The sequence below is a fragment of the Palaemon carinicauda genome, chromosome 28, assembly GCF_036898095.1.
Source record: "Palaemon carinicauda isolate YSFRI2023 chromosome 28, ASM3689809v2, whole genome shotgun sequence".
NCBI lineage: Eukaryota > Metazoa > Arthropoda > Malacostraca > Decapoda > Palaemonidae > Palaemon > Palaemon carinicauda.
In genome coordinates, this window is record NC_090752.1 from 26468463 (window position 1) to 26489082 (window position 20620).

The window sequence follows — 20620 nt, forward strand, 5'->3', positions numbered from 1 at the left end:
AAATTTAATACTGCACATGATATCATGGCTGATGCTAATATGTCCCTTGAAAAGGTTTCTTCCAATAAAGTAATAATTGCTTCTAAGTTTAAGGACAAAATACAAATTTTTAGTGATGATGGAATTAATATGGTACTAGGTCTTAAATGGTCAAATTATGATGATAAATTTTCTTATTGTGGTCTTCATCTGGGTCCTAATTTTGAAATTTCATATACAAAGAGAACTGTCCTGAGTTTGATAGCTAAGGTGTTTGAGCATTGTGAGTTTATCAGCCCCTTTATAATGTATGCAAAGATAATATTTCAGGATATATGGAAGGTTGGTATTTCTTGGGATGACAAGTTGCCAGAGGAATTAGAGAGAAATTTACGAAATGGATTGATAGTACTAGATACTTTAGTTCTCTAGCTATAAGGAGATGTTATTTTACTAATGTACCTTGGAAGAGTATTGAACACATTGAAATACATGGATTTGTAGATACCTCTGAGAAGGGATTTGGTGCGTGTGTATACTTAAGGGTTTGTCTTGGAAATGATTGTCAAACTTCACTTGTCATGTCTAAAGCTAGAATAGTAACATTTAAGAAACTTACCCTTCCTAAATTGGAGTTAATGGGAGCCTTATTGTGTGCTAGATTGGTAAGATTTGTCGAAAGGGCTCTGGATTTTAGGATCAAACCTGGGATTGTAGGTTGGACAGATTCAACTATAACTTTAGGATGGATAAAGAGTGATTCAGTGACAAGGGATGTGTATGTTAACAAAAGAGTTAGAGAAATTCAACAATTGACACCTCCCAGTCACTGGCATCACTGTAGTGGATCAAATAATCCAGCTGACTTGATGACTGGAGGGTTACTAGCGGAAAAGCTTGTTGGAAATAACCTTTGGTTTAGTGGTCCTTGTAATCTGTCGGATCCTGCATTTAGTATTCAGGACGGTGATCACTCTATTATTGTTAATGAGACTGTAAATTATGAATTTGATGACCATCTAGTATGCTTAGGTGTCCAGACTGCAATTCCCATGTTTGATGTTGAAAAATACAATAATCTTAATAAGTCAATACGAATTGTTGGGTATGTCCAAAGGTTTATAAGCAATCGTAAAGTAAAAAAAGTCAGGGCTTGCTGTGAATACTGGTGGTTTTACTACTGAAGAATTAGATAAGGCTAAAGCAAGGTTGATTTATGTAGTGCAAAGAGAAGCTTTCCCCAGTGAAATCCAAACTTTGTCTGATCAAAGGTTGATTCCTAAAAATTCTAGATTAAGAAAACTGGATCCATTTATTGATGATGAAGGTATTGTGAGGATAAAGGGTAGACTTCAGTTTTCTGACTTGAGTTATGAGACAAAACACCCAGTAATTCTTCCTAAAGGACATTTCTCTAAGATTTTAGTACAGTTTCAACATAAGTTTCTAAAACATGCTGGTGTAAAAAGCATTGTTTCATCATTAAGATCTAGTTTTCATGTAACTGGTGGAAAAAGAATGGCTAAGACTGTTGTATGGGAGTGTCTAGATTGTTGCCGGCACAATAGCCGTCCTTGTAGTCAAGCTGCTGCCCTATTGCCTGATTTGAGGGTTACTCCAGCAACCCCCTTTTCAGTTACAGGTATAGATTTTGCAGGGCCAGTATTTAGTGCTGATTATCCAGGGAAGAAATTATACATGTTGCTTTTTACTAGTGCTATAGTTAAAGCAGTGCATCTGGAACTCATGGAGTCCATGTCATTGGTCGATTTTATGCAGGCTTTACAGAGATTTTCTGCTCGTCGAGGTATTCCGAGCGTAATATATTCCGATAATGCCAAAACCTTTGTTGCAGGTTCCTCGGAAGTGCAGAAGGTATTTGGACACTTGTCACCTAAATGAAGGTTTAACATACCAAGATCACCATGGTGGGGAGGATGGTTTGAGAGACTTTTGGGGTCACTTAAAGTAGTCTTGAAAAAGACTGGGAATTAGATATGTAAGTAAGAATGAATTAGAGACTACTCTTGTAGAAATTGAGGCGTGCATAAACTCTCGACCTCTGACCTTTGTGAGTGATGAGCCAGACTTTGAACATTATCTTACCCCGTCTCATTCTATTCTTGGTAGGAATATAACTAGTAAACCCCTTGTTGACATTGAACCATATGTTGTAACTCCAGATGATCTACGTGATAGAGAAGAAATTGGAAATAAAAGGTTGGAACAGTTTTGGAATGTGTGGAAGAAAAATTACATAACAAATCTACCTCCTGTAGTTAAGGGGTTTAACCAAAAATATAGATTGAATGTTAGTAGCACTGTGCTTGTTAAGGAAGATCATATGCCCAGATTACAGTGGCCTATTGGAGTGAGTGTAAATGTATACCCTGGAAGGGATGGGTTGATTCCCAGTGTTGATGTTAAAACTAGGAAGGGCATTGTTAACAGATCAATACAAAGACTTCATGATTTGGAGATTAATGCTCACTTGAACCCTGGTTTAAAGAATCTTTCTGTGGAAGTCCCTGAACATGTAAATGATGATTCTGAAATGAATATTGATATAATAGATGAAAAGATAGCTGAACAGAATCCTAATGGAAATACTGTTGTTGATGGTAACCTGCATTCTAAATAGGGTCGTCAAACCCTGGAAAGGTATGATGGGTCGTATGCGACCCCAACAGCATTTTCAAAACCTGTTTTTCCCCATAAATCATCAGCTGTCTCGAATATGGAAATGATCGACCTGCAAGGGGTGACTAGTCTACATGCCATTATCTGCTCTAGGACTGATTTTCGTCTAACTTCCCTCCTTCCTCGTTCCCCCCCCCCCCCCCAGGGGTCAACCTCGACCCTGACATACCTTTATAGGGGTAAGTGATCAAACAGCAAAGTTATTACATAATTATAAGTTGTCGAACAGTGTTGATACTTGTTTGGTTCTTTATAGCTGGAAAGTGTGGATGGATGGTGTGTCTACCACTTGCATGACATTGTTTTTGGCTTAGATGCCATATATTGCCATGAGGTCCATTTTCCCTCAAATGCTAATTTCTGAATTTTTTTTTATTTTTTGCAAATTTGATTTTTTTCTATTTATTTTGAATTTATCTTCAATAATGGCCAGCAGGCAGTATTCCCTCGGCATAGATGTCATCAACACACTTCTAGTGGAGTTAAAAAGAGATGTTGATGATAATATGGAGTTTGCAACCCCATTCTTCATTTCAAGTGGTAGATTGGGCTGTAAGAGTTGTTGCGGTCTGCGGCCATTTTGTTGACATACCCGAAAGGCAAGTTGGCATATCTCTATATATTCTTGTTCTGTATAGAATTCGTGATATTTTGGTATATTTTAATGCATAAATATCATATTTTATAGGAGATACAATGATTTTCATAAGAAATTTACATTGTGAAACTAGGCCATCAAAAAATGACCTTTAGATTTTGCCCCTGATATAACAGTAAATTACATCTTAGTGCACATTTTATTATGTATTTCTGTTCTAGGATAATATGAGTTTATTCTATAAAAAAATTAGCCTCTTCCTATTTCATTTGGGTACCCAAAAAATTCATGAAATTTGGACAAATTCTTTTGTCCAAAAAAAGTTACCCTTTTTTTCTCATTTCAGATCTTGACTTCTATGGGTCCAACTCATTTCCAGCAATTACACGCTGTTGCTTTGCCATTTAAGAAGGTGTCCCTAAAGGGATTTATGTGTATATGTATATTTCTATTTTTTGTGAATATTTACGTCGTCTTTTTTTTGTACACTTAAATTTTTAATATATTTCCAATAAATAGTTATTTTGTAGATGGGTATCATTTATATTTTCAGTAGTTTTTAGCATTCTTTGAAGTATTTTTAGCAAGTCAAACAATACAGATTGATGCATAACTAAATTTTTCCTGAATTTTTTTTCGGAGTCGGGGTCGCGCGCGACCGAGTATACCCTTAAAGGGTTAAAAGACCTAACAAATTAGATTTGTAAATGACTTGTTTAAATAATTTGAGTTGTATTTTGTGACTTCAGTTGATGGTACAGTATGCTATAATCTACAGGCTTGTTATTGTTCTTATGTTAGGATGGGTTGTCCAAATAAATATCCAGACACCCACTCATCTCCTTAGTGTGAAACTTGTTAAGATAAGTGCCTTCGCCCTTATGGTGGGGAGAATTTCAAATATTGATATCATGTTATGCAAAATTAGTCATTCATTTTAGTCATGCCTTTGGTAATTTGCTGTTAGCCGTTTTCTTTCAGTAGTTTCTGAGTTGGCGTTCCAAAATTATTTCGCTCACATTCTCTTGTATTTATTTCTATATATTTTAATGATTTAATCCTTAATTAATTGCTGATAGTTTACACAAATTATAAAACATTATTCTTAGTTTATTTTAGATCAGTGAACGTTATTTTCTCTGATGATTTTAAATGTTATGTTTATAAAGTTTATGTTTTTTTGAGAGGAAATTAAAGGGAAGAAGAAGGAGCCGCGTGTGGTCTAACCTATAAAAGTTACTGTATGACCTTTAGTGATTCATAGTAATGTCCCCATAGTGGTCAGAAACCTTTGTCCTAGTCAGGTCTTTGTTATTTTAAGTGAGGCTTTTTTTTTTGTATTTTGCGATGGAAGTTATAGAAATACTTAAAAGCATTTGTTAAATTTCATGGGAAATTTTTTCTATATGTCAACCAATGTTGATAATATCCTTAAATCACACAATGAAATACCCCATCGTTTATAGTATCCCAAGTGCCGTTCATATTAGTTAAGATGTCACAGTTTCGTCGTCCGGGTCATAAAAGTAAGTCATTAATTTCTTTTATTTAAATGTTTTTAGCGTGCGCAGCTCAACATTACCGCTTGACAGTACAAGTTTGTGACCTGGGAAGGGGGTCCGGGGCTTTCCCCCTGCTAGGGGTTGTGACCTGGGAACTACTAGGTTAGGTTAGGTGGGTTTGTTAGGTTCTGTACCTTTTTGTACCCTTTTATATATTATGCTAAGGGTATATGGAAAAATGCTTTAAAATACATATTAGCATAGCTTTTCTAACGTTAGCAATGTCAGCGTAACATTGCTAACGTTAGCGTAACATTGCTAACGTTAGCGTAACATTGCTAATGTTAGCGTGCGCAGTACATACGTTCTTGATGAGTGAAGTGGGGACGGAATTTGAACAAGAGCCATTATATTTAGAAATTTTAACAGAAAATATGTTTTTCTGTAAGATGTAATTTAACCGGTTTTCACCTTCATTTCATCCGCAACAACAGCAACCAGTTCGGCTACTAGAAGTTAGTCGAACTGGTTGTTCTGTTTGTTTGCGGTTGAAATGAAGGTGAAATTCGGTTAAGTAGAAAGGGGATTGAGGTGTTGCCAAAACAACTCTATTGAATCTCATATGCCTTACTCCATCTTTACCTAGCATCAAAAATGTATGGACATTTTTGTCCTGACTGTGAACATTAGTTTGTAAAAAGTCCTTAACAATATCAGCAGAGATCACGTACGGCCAACTTCTAAATCTAATCAATACCCCTACAAAATCTGAGTTTGGAGACGGCCCTGTCAACATGCAATCATTAAGCGAGATTCCAGTAGGCCACTTAGCAGAGGCATCAAAAACTGGACGTATCCTTGTAGTGCTGCTATTTAATTTATCGACAGGTCTGTGAGGCATGTAATGAATGGATCCCTGTGACACCAGGTCCTCGGAAGGAATTTCCTCAATTATCCCCATGGACTCACATTCATCAAAAACCTTTATATACACATCCTTTAAATCTTCATCTTTCTCAAATCTAACTAAAAGCTTATTTAATCTCTTCATTACTTGGTTTACATTACTCATCAATGAATCCTTAATACTTTTATTTTTCCAAGGTGACTGAACTTCATACCTACCATTTACAAAATCTATTTTATCCTCAAACTCTTGAACTACATTTTCCTTGATATATTCTTTGCATTCCTTACTAGTAATACCAATAGTTTCTAAATCCCAAAAGTCTGACATATCAGCATCGGATACCCCTGATATACTTAAGAGCCGGGGAGATGAGGACACAAAGTCTGATAATGAAGACGTACCTACAACCTTAGTAAAATTACACCCTTTGCCAACATTTCTTGATAAAACCCAACCAAACACTGAACTCATGGCAACAGTTTTCCCCACTTGTATAGCATCCTTAGAATTTATGAGGCTCCAATAGTAATCCAGACCTATAAGAATATCTAATTCTAAAGGAGAACTATCATCAAAGTCATCTGCTAAATCTTAATGACTAAAAGCATCTAGGTTGGGGGTTGGAACTACTGGTCTAACTGAAGGGTTACATATCTTTGGAATACTTGCAGCAAAAATGGGAATAATTTTACTTTTATTATCTTAGACATTTAATTTGTAAACATTACTTTCTATATCCTTACCAGAGCTATGACCACCTAAGCTACTGTAAGGGGCTTCAGTCCTAGTAACCCATTCAGGTTTACAAATTTATGTTAACTTACTACTAACATATGAACGATCACAACCACTATCAAACAACAATTTAGCAGTGACAAAATCTCCCTTATTATTCATTACCTTTACCTTTGCCGTTTGTAATACAGTCTTATAACGATAGTGGCCTCACAACATACTAGCTGAGGGGGGTGCCACGTGATCACCATTTCCTACATTTGTTTGGGGGGCCATATTCAGCTTAATGCCACACATTACTACATTATGGCCACCTTGATACTTGGCACACCTTACCTTACAACCTTTAGAAATATGGCCCCTATTCAAACATTTAAAACAAACGTCTAATTCTTTATCTTATCATACCTCTGCTGCCCATCCAATGCTAAAAACATGTGACACCTTTCAGATTTATGGTTTACCTTCTTACAAAAAACACAATTTGAACCTTGGCTTTGAGAAACTGCATGTAAGGCAGAGGTTGTATACAAATTATCTCTGCCTTCTTTACTATTCAAGATCACTTTCATGGTCACTACACTCTTGATCATTGTAGCCTTAACTCTGTTTAGGGGTTATGAGAACCTAACACTGCATCTAAGCTTCTTGTATGCCTTATGACCTCATCCGGAAGTCTCAAAGGCTGTTTTGTGTAGCTCTTACCTTGGTTGAAAAAAGACCTTGGACATGTGCATGAATAATGCACTCAGACTTGCCAAATCTTTCCTTGAGTAAGTCGACAACTGTTATATAGCTGGCACTGGTGTGTGGCACGCCTTGCACCACATCCTTGGCAGGACCTTCTAACAGGGATAGCAAGTAGGTCAACTTACTAATGACTGGTAACTCTGTGTTGTCTATGTGGGATGAAAACTGGTCTCAGAAACTCTGTCATGGGGTTATTTCGCCATCAAATCTTGGTAATTCTAGTATTGGCAGCCTTGCATGAATGGATGCTGTACTAGCAGAACTTCCAGGGTTGTCATCGCTGATGCCTGCTGCCGAAATATATTTAAGTGTATTTTCACATCGCAGCCTAGTCTGCCTAGCCCTATGCCGTGCACGATCTGCTTGTTTCAAATAAGTTTCTAATTCCTCAAGTTCGAGTTCCACTTCTATTTTATCCTGCACACCTAGTTTAAAAAGTCTTTTATCCAACTCTTCTAGAGCTTCTACTAATTCACTTGAGGTAGGAAGTTGGTCTTGGACTTGTAGGACATCTATTCTATTACTAACTCAAGTCACCTAACCCTCAGCCGCTGCCTTTGCCCTATGTAACTACTCAATCATGACTATATCACTAGGTGCAATTTCTAAAGAATTACTGATAGTTCTTTCCGGGTACTAATAGTTCTAATTCCCGGGTCTGGGCACCAAATGACCACTATGGTGACATTACTATGAATCACTAAAGGTCAGACAGTAACTTTTATAGGTTAAATCACACGCGGCTCCTTCTTCTTCCCTTTAATTTCCTCTCAAAAAACCACAGACTTTATAAACATAACATTTAAAATCATCAGAGAAAATAACGTTCACTGATCTAAAATAAACTAAGAATAATGTTTTATAATTTGTGTAAACTATCAGCAATTAATTAAGGATTAAATCATTAAAATATATAGAGATATATACAAGAGAATGTGAGTGAAATAATTTTGGAACGCCAACTTAGAAGCTACTGAAAGGAAACGGCTAACAGCAAACTACCAAAGGCATGACTGAAATAAATGACTAATTTTGCATAATATGATATTAATATTTGACAAGTCCATCTGGCCCAGCTGCTTTACCTTTCTTTAGGCGTTTTAAGCATTTCTCTAATTTACCTTTATTTATTTCAGCGGCAGGCATGGGTTTAATTACTCCTTTGACATTTAATGCAGCCGCATAACGCTCCCTTAGGTGTTCGGGTATACTGCATTCATTTACTATTATAATGTCGTCTTCTCTTCTCAAATTATCCTGGTATTCACTCTCCTTCTCCTCATTCCAGATATCTGATATTCTATTTTCGTGTGTATTGTAGACTGTTTTCCAATATTTTACTAATTCTTCTTTAGCCTCTTCATCTGATAGTTTATTTCCGCTATCTCCACATATTTGTATTGCCTCGTATTTTATTTCGTTGCTATTTCTTAATTTATTTATGTTTTCCCGTAGTTTATTATTTTCATCATCTCTTATCTCCCTGGTCTTCTTTTTCTCATATAAAGTTATACTATATTTCACCAGTATTTGTACTTCTTTCTTCTTACGATTGTATTTTTCTTCTATTTCTGTTTTTAACCTAATATCTTTTTCCTTTCTCTTTTTTCTATTAAGTTCCTTTCTTTCCTTAATCTTTCTCCTTATTTCCTCAGTTACCCAAGGTTGTTCTTTGGTCTTCCCATCATTCGCTACCCTTCTCCTATATGTTTTAGCCAAATGTTCTTGTTTCATTTCTGCCATTATTATGTTTACCTCTTCAATGTTTCACATCCTTGCTAACGAGTTGTCTCTCTATGGATTTCACATATTCGTCTATATCTTTTGTGTCATTGCTATAATATGTAATTTCTTCCCACTTCCGTTTATTGTAGTTATTTTCTCTATTTGTTTTTACTTCCAATTCTACTGTTATTAAGTTTTGATGTGATATGTCTAATACTGTTTTATCTTCATCTATACATTCAAATTGTTTATATAGCATATTATTTGCAAGAACAAAATCAATAGCACTATACTGGTCTTTGTATTCCACGTGTATTGTCCTGAACACCTTTCATCTCCATTTAATAGTGTTAGGTTGTGGTTACTCATCCAATCTAGCACCATTTCCTCATTTCTGTCTACTTGTTGGTGCCCTATAAATCCCACGTAGCCGTTAAAATCCCCCCAAGTTGTTTTTCCTGCTTTCTGTATCAATCTTTCACATTCTGCTTTCAATGCTTGATCTCTTTTTTCTTTTTCTAATCTTCTGTATTTCCTGCTGCGAAATATACGAGTATTATCAGAAATATTAAGTTGTAGATTTTGCACTTTACATTAATATATCGCTGTGTTTTGTATCCATTTCCTCTGCTTCAGTGATATCGTTATTTCTAAAGATTAACCCATCAACCTTTTTGTCTTTAAAATCCCTTCTCTTTTCTATCTTTAACAGACCTTTACTTAGCTACATTTTATCTATCTTTTGGTGCGTTCCTGTCAAACAAAATATATGAATTTTATTTGTGTTCATCTCGTTTTCTATTTCTATTCATTTTTGCTTGGTTATTGCTTGAATATTTAACAGGCATATTATTATACGGTGGCTAACACTTTTGTCTAAATTTACACCTTTCCTACTTCGTTCTGCATGCGTTTGCTTCTTCACGAAAATTGTCGTTTCTTACTAGTTCTCCTCTCTTTATGTACCACCCTTGCTCTCCATTTTCTTTTTTCTCTCTCAATTCCCCTAGCAACTTCCTTTCTTTACCCCTTTCTTTAAAAGTGAGGTCAGGTGCTATGAAAACATGTCTCAACTTCTCTTTTGTTGATGTTTACTAACAAGCTCCAGTCCAGTCCAGTATATAGTTGGGTCCTATCCTTTGTAACGGCAACCCTGTAGTTTATTTTTCTTTATTTCACACTTTCTCCCGCATTGCTTTAGGTTAGTTTAGAGCTTGTCTAACATTTCTTTTCTGGCTTTCCAAAGTTTGTAAATAATTTTCGATATTCAAGTATATTTTGCTCATTTTCTAATTAGAAAATAGTAGTTTTTCATTGTTTACTCTATTTTCAGGGTGTGGTTTCATAAGTAGGATGTTGTCGTTTCGTATTCTATCGAGTTTTTTTGCAATCTAGTATAAGTGAGTCAAGGTCTCTCCCTATTCTTTACATAGATTGCATTTCATATCGGCATTTCAAATTTCTTCCTCCATTGCAGATATAGTGTGTTGGTGCGTGCTCTAAAAAGTATTGCTGAATCCTCTCCGTTTAAATAAATGTTTTCTACGTCCATTATTTATTGTGTGGCGGGCTAAGAGAGGCTGTGACTAAGAAGGCAGGATGAAAGCAACTGAGTAACTTTATTACAGAACATTTGTTTACATATACATAAACTACAGGCAAAAAGGACATAAAAACGTAACAGGCAATTTCATGTTCAACCGACAACCGGTGCTGTTAACAGTTAACAGTGAGAAAAACAGACATGTTTATTCAGGTCCCTATCAGTGTGAGGGGAGAGCGAAGATACAAAGCATAATATATAAAAAAAAAGAAATGTTACTATGTCCGATGGTGTGACACATGGTTGGTACATGGCTCCCCCCCCCTTAAAAATTACATACTGCACATGTTAAATAGGGCACCCTAATCTAGAGAGGCAACTGTAGGCAGGTCATCTGGCAGGAGATAAGCAGGATTTAGACGATCAATGGAGACCCAGTCTTCTTTGCCATGAATGTTTAGTAGGAATGCTTTCGGACTGCGTTGGCTCACAAGGAAAGGGCCTGTGTAAGGGGGCGTTAGCGGTGGCTTGCAAGTGTCGTTACGTAGTAAGACGTCCATTGCTGAGTGCAAGTCTGTCGGTATGTGATGCTTCGCTGGGAGCTTGTAAGTCTGGAGTAAATTTTCCCATGACACGACGTATGCACTGGAGATCGTCGGAGGAGGTTGTAGAAGGAAAAAATTCGGCAGGGACGACCAACGGGTCGCCATACACCATTTCAGCTGCCAAGACGTCGAGGGCGTCTTTAGGAGTGGTCCTTAGTCCCTGGAGGACCCAGGGAAGCTGAATAAACCAGTTGGAATCCTTGCAGCGGGACATCAAAGGTGCTTTGAGGGTGCGATGAAAACGTTCAACCATTCCATTGGTAGCGGGGTTGTAGGAAGTTGTCTGATGTAGGGTGATGCCCAGGAGATTCGCTAATGATGTCCACAATTGAGAGGTGAAAGTGGTACCCCTTTCAGAATTAATATGCTTAGGGATACCAAACCTTGCAATCCATCCTGATAGTAAGGCAGATGTACATGAGGTGGACGTTACAGTTTCCTTTGAAATGGCTTCAGGCCAACGAGTGGAGTGGTTGATGACAATAAACAGGTAACGATGTCCTTGTGATATGGGTAGGGGCCTACAACATCGACGTAAATGTGGGCGAAACGACGCTGACGTTGAGGAAAGGTGCCCACTTCTGAATCCGTGTGTCGATGTACTTTGGAAGTTTGGCAAGAAGTACAGGCGCGGACCCAATCCTTAGCATCCTTAGAAATGCCTTGCCAAATGAACTTCGTCTTCAGCAGCTCTGTAGTAGAACGGCACGAGGGATGGGAAAGACCATGAATGAAATCAAACACCTGTCGGCGAATATGGAGCAGGAATCCAAGGTCGCAGCCTACCAGTACTGACGTCACAGAGGAGGGTGGTGTTGGAGTCGTCGAGGGGGATGTCTTCCTAACGGAGGGATGTGCAGGATGTCATACATGCTTGATACTCTGGATCCTGTCGTTGGGCTTCAGCCAAGGCGTTGTAATCCAATCCCAGTTGAACGGCAATCAACGTGTTTCTTGACAGGGCATCGGCAGCGGGATTCATTTTCTAGGAACGTGTATAAGGATGCAGTTATATTCAACCACGGCGGAGAGATGTCGGCGTTGACGGGCGGACCAGGCGTCAGAATGTCGAGTGAACCCATGCACCAGAGGCATGTGGTCTGTGCGAATGACGAAGGGCGTACCTTCTAAGAAATGGTGAAAGTGACGGACAGCCAAGTGCACCGCCAGCAATTCGCGATCAAAGGTAGAATAAACCAATTCTGCCTCGGACAGTTTTCTGCTTAAGAAGGCCAATGTGCGTGGCGATCCGTTGACCACCTGTTTGAGTACTGCACCAATAGGGACGTCGCTGGCATCGGTGGAGAGAAGGAGAGGGGCATGTGGGATGGGAAAAATGAAAGCTGCGCCAGTTGATAGGGCCTTCTTTTCATTGCAGAAGGCCACTTCTTGAAGGGGACCCCACTTCAGGTGTTTTGGCTTGCCCTTGAGGGAGGCGTAGAGGGGAGCAAGAGTGGCGGCAATGGCTGGCAGGAAACGGTGATAATAGTTGATCATGGCCAAGAATTCCTGCAGAGCTTTGACGGTCAAGGGCGTGGGGAAGTTCTGAACGGCTACTACCTTTCTCAGGGAGGGGATGGAGTCCTTCAGGAGTGATGCGGTGTCCTAATAACGGCACTTCGTTGGTGACAAAGGTACACTTGTCCTACCAGACTACAAGGCCGTTTTTTTGCAGGCGGTCGAGCACGATGCGCAGGTGACGGAGGTGTTCTCTTTTCAGGAAGAGAACACAAGTATGTCGTCCACATAACATACACAGAAGGGGAGGTCCCCTAAGATGCCATCCATGAGACGTTCAAAAGTGTCCTAGCATTATGAAGGCCAAAACAGGAGTAATTGGAGGTGTATGTACAAAACGGAGAGGTGATGGCAGTCTTGGAGGTCGTGAAGTGGCTGTCCACAAGGGCGCCGCCTTTGGTCATCAATTCCTTTATGGTTAAACTATCGACATCGGGTATGGCAGTGCGTACAGGTTCGGGTAAACGGCGTATCCAAAGGGCACGAAGTCAGTTCATCTCACGAGGAGAGCCGTCTGCGCCAGGTTGCAGGCGAGCGATACTGGTCATTTCCCTGAGAGCGAGCGAAGCCCTTTGGTCCCCCAATGGTTGTTGAGAGAGCTGAAAAAGCTTTGCTATACAGGCGGCTGGCGACGGCGAGTACTGGTACAGAAGGTATGTTTTGAGGGTGTCATATGCTATTGGGGTGTCTCCTTGTTCACAAAGCCAGTCGGATATTTCCGGGAAGGTGTCCTCGGGTATTGCCGTGAGAACATAATCTGCTTTGGTGGTTGAGTGATTCATGCCCTTGATGCGGAACTGGACTTCTGCGCACTGAAACCAAGCAATCGCCTCTCCGCTGGCGAACGACGAAAGTTTCAATGGGGTGGCGCCAACTTCCGTGGAGTCCGCCATAGTATCAATGACGAGGGCAGGGGTGGAAGGCGGGAGGAGCGAATCGACCTCCGGGGTCATCAATGTGATGGGCCGAGAGAGGCTGTGACTAATAAGGCAGGATGAAAGCAATTGAGTATCTTTATTACAGAACATCCATTTATATATACATAAACTCCAGGTGAAAAGGACATAAAAACATAACAGGCAATTTCATGTTCAACCGACAACCGGTGCTGTTAACAGTTAACGGTGAGAAAAACAGACATGTTTATTCAGGTCCCTAATAGTGCGAGGGGAGAGCGAAGATACAAAGCATAATATATAAAAAAAAAGAAATGTCGTTACTATGTACGATCGTGTGACACAGAGTCCGCCATAGTATCAATGACGAGGGCGGGGGTGGAAGGCAGGAGGAGCGAATCGACTTCCGGGGTCATCAATGTGATGGGCCGAGAGAGGCTGTGACTAATAAGGCAGGATGAAAGCAATTGAGTATCTTTATTACAGAACATCCATTTATATATACATAAACTCCAGGCAAAAAGGACATAAAAACATAACAGGCAATTTCATGTTCAACCGACAACCGGTGCTGTTATCAGTTAACGGTGAGAAAAACAGACATGTTTATTTAGGTCCCTATCAGTGCGAGGGGAGAGCGAAGATACAAAGCATAATATATATATATAAAAAAAAAAAGAAATGTCGTTATTATGTACGATCGTGTGACACAGGGTTGGTACAATGTTTCCATCAGCGGTATAGTTGTAATGCCCTTTTCTTTTTTATTTTCTTTTTTAGTCTAGTGATTTAATTTTCCTATCATGATCTTTCACACTGAAAAGACACTGGAGGTTTAAATTCAGAACTTGTAGATACTTTTAAATAGTTTTGCCTATTTCATTTGTTGTTTTCCAAAAATATCAAGAAAGATTTCTTTCACCAGTGCATTTCCGTTATTCTTCATTATATATTTCACATAATTGAGTATCGTTTTCATATCTCTGGTGTAGTAACAAGAAGATCTGACTTCTCTGCTCAAGGCACTTATTGGTGTATATTTCGGGCTCTTAATATTACTCTGTATGTTTTATTCTCTACTATTTGTAATTGTTTATCTCTTCTTTACTTAGATGTATTGCCTTTGTTGAATGAAGGAGGCTTGGGAGCACCACCCTTTTCACAAAAAAAAAAAAAAATGTCCCCTCTTTAATCTATTGCAACTTCTAGAAGAGATGGAGGCTGTCTGGTTGATAAATCTATAGGCTTTATCAAATATATTTCTTCTTTGTCCTTGGAAACAGTTTCTTTTGCTTGATATTTTTTTTCCTAAATATTTAATTGAGGTTACCACTTTAGTACCTTCAATTTCCTGTTATCTGTGAGTATGTTGCTTTTTGCTTGGTTTATTTCGAGTCCACTTCGCTGGATATGGAAGTTAGAGTATTTATTGCTATTATTGCATCTTCTATGATGTGTGCGATTTGAAGACAATTATCTGCAAAGAATATTGGAACGATCCTGTATATCAAATTTCTAAAACCTCTTGTGTTTAGTTCAAATCTATCCTTTATCTCAAAAGTGTTGGAATATGTAATTCTTGAATAACTAGTCAGCCACTTAGAAGAAATAGAAGCTTTGCCGGACAACCAGTCTATATACAGAAAATTATACTCTACGGACACAGCCATTTGTTCTGTTGTAAGCGGTATGCTGGAAATGATGGATGCAAATAAATGTGGTATTTTAATATTGTTCGATCTTGGTGCTGCTTTTGTTACAGTTCTGCATGAACTACTACTAAATGATATACGGTCCATCGGTGTTGAAGATCAATCTTTCGAATACCTGAAATCTACTTGATTGGCAGAAATTACTGTGTGCAAATTGGGAACTCATTCATCATATGAACCTTTAAACAGAAGGGGATATCAGGGGAGTGCACTTGGCCCAATCTTATTCTGCATCTATACCATTAGTTTATTGAAAATACTACAAAGGCATGATGAGAAGTTCAAACTATTTGCGGATGATACACAATTTTACTTGTCCATAAATGATATAAACAACACTACTGAAATTCAAAACAGAATCCTTGATAGTGTTAGAGAAAGGATGACAATCAAACAACTAAAATTAGATGAGAAAAAAAAAGCAGTTTATCGTGGTGGGGAAGAAAAATAGCGTAAGACACTTAGGTGATATTTAAATAAACATTAATAATGACTCTATCCCGATATTTAGTATAGTCCGTGACCTGGGCGTATTTCTTGACTGTAACTTGTCTCTCAATGCTCAAATAAACAACGTAGTAAAAACTGCCGGTTTTATCTCTGAAACATTGCTTTTATAAAAAAAAGTACCTGGATGAAAATTCTGTAAAGAAACTTTTGGTAAACTATGTTATTACCTGGATTGACTACTACAACTCCATCTATTACAATTTACTAAAAGTACAACTTAGGAAATTACAAAACAATAAGAAGAGGAGCAAGACTGATAAAAGGTGTCCCACCCAGAGAAAGGATCATCCCTATTCTAATTGATTTACACTGGCTGTCAATTAAAGCAAGAATTGATTTAAAAATATGTACAATAACCCACCAATTTATCAGAACCGGCCACCCAAAATACTTGAGAGAATTACTACATATTGCGAGTCAACAAATCGTGCTGACACGAGAATAGTTACAGATGGTTTGAAACTACTGGAACCTAGATATATGTCTACTACAAGCTCCAGAGCCTTTAAATATGCGGCCCCAAGACTATACAATAAGCTCCCATGAGATATCCGAATGATTGAAGACATTAAGGCTTTCAAGAGGAAAATAAAGATCTTCTTATTCTGAGTCGCATGCCAGTGACGATTTAACAGCAAATGAGCAATATGTGATATGAAATGTTGAACACTCTGAACGAACAAGATAAAACGATAGTGGAGGTCCTGTAGAGTGGGGTTCCCCTGCTGTATGGGATCGGAAAAGCAGCCGTCAAAGTAAGTCAGGAAGGAAGAGTAGGGTGGAACCATTACAGCCTTGTCTTATTCCGCTTGAGATCTTGATGTTTACTACAGTTTCGTTATTTACCTATAGATCTGTTTAGTCATTTGTGTAAATGTTGGCTATAAGATTTATAATTTCTGGATGTACTTTGAACGATTTCATGGCTTCTGTCAGTCAATCTCTTTTTATAATGCCGGATGCTTTGCTGAAGTCCACCGAGAGGACGTATAAATGTCGACTTTGATGGTAGATTTCTTCAATAATGTATTACAACATGAAAATATTGTCGGCCATGCATCTATGTATAGTGAATCATGTTTGGGTATCCAGAAGTTGGCCTTACTTTTGAAGGTGCATTGCTATTTTATCTTTTTGTATTCCCATCAGGATTTTATAAGATATATTCAAGAGGGCTACTGTTCTGAATTCACGAACCTTTGGTCTTGGTACCTTTGGTAACAGCTTACTGTTTGATTTTGTCCAGTTGCACTTGTCTTCTTCTTGTCCTTTATGTGCTTTTCTATGGCAATCAGTAGATATTTTTAAAGATGCTTTACATCTGATATCTTCTTTATGCCCTTCTACTTTTAACCCATCTGGTTCTGGTACTTTTCTTGCTTGCATTCTCTTTATTTGGTTTTCACTATCTTCACTTATTTCCCAATTTTCCATAGTCCCTATTTTTTGTTATAAATCCTCTTCGGCAGGCATCTAGATGTTCTTCAACTTGTAGCTCGATTTGTTTCTGTTCTTGTTTTTCTTTCTTATACTTGTCTCTGTATTGTTGACTCTCACTTTGATTTCATTTGTCTTCCGTTGTGTTTCTATGCATTTGATAAACACCCTTCCAGTAATTTTCGAAGATTTCTCTCCGGCCTTCCTTCTCCAAGGCATTTCCCTATTAGACGTAAACTGATGCTAGCTTATTTGGTTTTCCTTTGCCTCCCTGCCTTAGTTTATCGACGTGCTTCCATACCTTCCTGTGGTCCTTTTATTTTCACTTAAGGTTCACGGACAGGCAGGGTCGAGGGCGAGGCATATGATCTGCAACGGCGCTTCTAGTAATTTAGCAATTTCATTTTATCTTTGTTTTTTCATAATTTTTTCTTTTACTCCACACCAGTTAAAAATCATCTTTTCTATATCTTATTCAATAAATAAAAATTATCCTAATACATTATTCAATTTTTTTTTTCGTTAGGTTGTTGTAGCTTAATTATTTAATTTCTATATTTTATGTTTTCGTGGCCAGTCTTCTTATTTGCCTTATATCCAGGTTTAGTTCTTTCTGGTACTTTTCTAGTCATTTCCACCATTTTCATTCTTTTATTGTATGTCCAGGATTATTGTTTTCAGTATCTCCCTTTTTGACGATAGGAAAGAAAAAAATATATGAATTTTTCATTTTTCGTCAATAACGTTAAATACTAAACTCATACGCTTCCTTTTATTTATAAAAATCGAATCAACACATAAATTGTACTTTTTTTCTTCTTTAAAGTAGTATATTTATCTTTCAAATTCGCCCTCAAATAAGAAAGTTATAAGCGTTTGAATGAAAAAAAGTGAAACCGAGAAAAACAGCCTTTTTGTTTGTTGCACTTCCAGGGACAACATATGGCACTCATTACAAGAAATGTTTTAAGTTTTAAGTTTTAAAACTCCATCCTGACTAAGACGGACAGCAAGGTCAAATCTACTGGCCATATTGCCCTGACTTTGGAGAAATGAGGGGGTCGGATTGTTTAATCGTTATATCTCCGTTACATTTCATAATATTTTGCCGTACAACTTGTCACCGCAGTAGATAGGATGCCATAAATGAATTTGGGTGATTTTACTAATTTTCGTGAATTTTAATATTCGTCCAAAAATAAGGTCAATGATAAATTTAAGATCTCTGACTTTGGAGAAACGAAAGGTTCTGATTTTTAATTCGTTATATTTATATTTATTAGTATTTTGCCGTACAACTTCTTACTGTGATAGGTAGGATGCTATATATGACTTAGGGTGAATTTACCCATTTTTTTTAATTTAAAAAATAATCGTCCAAAAATAGGGAGGACGGTCCCCAAATCAATGTTTGTTGTGTTTCCTTGGTGAATGTTTGTGATCAAGTTTATAGTTTTGGTGTGAATTCTGTATTTTTTTTCAAAAATTCTTTCAATACCCTACCTCCATCTTTTTTCACAGAGTCGATGGATTTCCTGAAACCTATAGCAGTTACTATGAGGGGTTTCGGGTGGTGACCCCTTTGTAGTGTAATGTCATTTATTGCTCATAGTGCTTTTCGTGTTATAAACCACCCAGTATAGATGTTCTAATGCAGTGGCGGAAGCACTTTTAACTTTTTCGAGGGAGGGAGTCATTATTAGTGACCCCAAGCGTATTTCTATAGTTCTCTTCTACACAATAATGTATAAAGATGCCTCCTTTCGGGCTCCCGTATATCCAACTTGGCATTCATTAACTTTATCATTTATTCTTCGGTAATATTCTATTTCGTCCTCCATCCTTATCATGAATATCTGATATGAAATTTTTAATAGAGCTATAGCTCATTGGTCATTTGTTATTGACCTTCGTTTCTTCACAATAATTTTTGTTCTTGACCTCATCTAAGTGTTTGATTTTCTTCTTCATTTAACTCTATTCGGTAGTATTTCTGTAGCGTTTCAAAACATGCTTTGTTCTTTCCTGGCGCCTTATTGAGCTCTGGTTTAAGACCACCCGGTCCCGTTGCTTCGTTTTGCCTTTAGTTTTATAAGGCAATTCTTTATTCTATTCTGTTGTGATTGTGGGGGTTTCCGTTGGTTCTATTTTCCTTTATGCTTTCATTACTAGATTAGTTTTCTCTTAGTATTACTTGCATATTATATCCATCTTTTTTATGTAACCTTCCATGTCCTCTATATCATTTTCATAGTCTATTCGCTTTTCTTCGTTCCAAACTAAGTCTATTTTAATTACATGCTTATTTTATATGAGTTTTCAGTAATTGACTAATTCTTCTATTGTGTCTTCATTATTTTGCTAATTTCCTTCATCGCCGTTAAGATGCATTACATTATTATGAGTTTTTTGTTTCTTATTTTGTCTGGTTTCCAAAAAAAAAAAAAATATTGTTTCTTTATATCCTGTTATCATCTTTTTTAAATGCAGTAATTTCCTTCTTTATCAAATCTTGCACTTCTCTCTTCTTTTTTATCATATATTTCCTCGAATATTTTTTTTTAACATCTGTATTACTTTCATTTCTTTTATTTTTTTATTTTAGTTCCATCCATTTCTTTTTTCCTCTTATTTTACCATTCAACCAGGGTTGTTCATGTATCTTCTCTTCATCAAGTGCTCTCCCTTGTGTGCTTTGAGCAATTTCTCTTCTGCGGCATTTTTCGTTACTAGGTCTCTTCATTCTATTCTATCTATTTGTCTGTTCCATATATTTCCCTCTTCTACTCTTGTAATGTACTCTTTCAAACTATTTTCCTCTGCCCTGAGGTATTTTACTTCTTATCTTCCTTTATTAATTTTTTTTCTGCTCCATCTTGTATTCTAGTTCGATGGTGATCAGATTATGATCTGAAATATCAAGATTGAATTTTTCATCTTCTTTAATCCTTTCCCTAAAGTTGTTGTACATTTCCTTATTTACAAGCACGTAGTCTAAAGGCGGGTTTACGCGGCCGAACAGCTCGCCGAGCCCGGTTGTCGAACCTACTTGTAGAACGGCTCGAAGAGCTTTCAGACAGTACATCGAACCTCAGTGTGCCTCGTGCTAAAACAACGTCAGGACGATTTGATAGCCATTGCTTTAGCAGTGGCACTAAGAAAGAAAAAAAAAAAGATCAAAGTGGACGAAGGATTGACTACTAAAAAGAGAGAAATTTTCACACACCAACTTGCTTGTTGCTTTAAAATTAAGGCTTTAAGATTAGTTCTTTCAATAATTCATGCAGAGCCGCTATTCCTTTGTTTCTGGCTACTTTATTGGAATAGTCTTTTTATTTAACTTTCCATAAAGCGGGATGAGCCCGATATGCATGTATGAAATGAAGTACGACTTCCTTCTCATTTTTGCTTTCATTAATGGCAGCCATTATTCATTTCTTTGATGATGTTTCCTCGAGCAGGTTTGAATAACAACTGAGGTTCGATGCTCGACACCCGTT

General features: G+C 37.6%; 1 protein-coding gene across 1 annotated transcript; it reads right to left on the reverse strand.

Annotated features, from left to right (window-relative positions):
• Positions 1-5257: 5257 nt before the first annotated feature.
• LOC137621737 (uncharacterized) lies at positions 5258-6160 on the reverse strand. The gene has a single exon (XM_068352252.1). The coding sequence runs from the start codon at positions 6158-6160 to the stop codon at positions 5258-5260; it is 903 nt and encodes a 300-aa protein (XP_068208353.1).
• Between the last annotated feature and the right edge of the window lie 14460 nt (positions 6161-20620).

Coding starts and splice junctions, on each gene's coding strand:
- LOC137621737 (XM_068352252.1), bottom strand. CDS start 6,160: ATGAGTTCAGTGTTTGGTTGGGTTTTATCAAGAAATGTTGGCAAAGGG.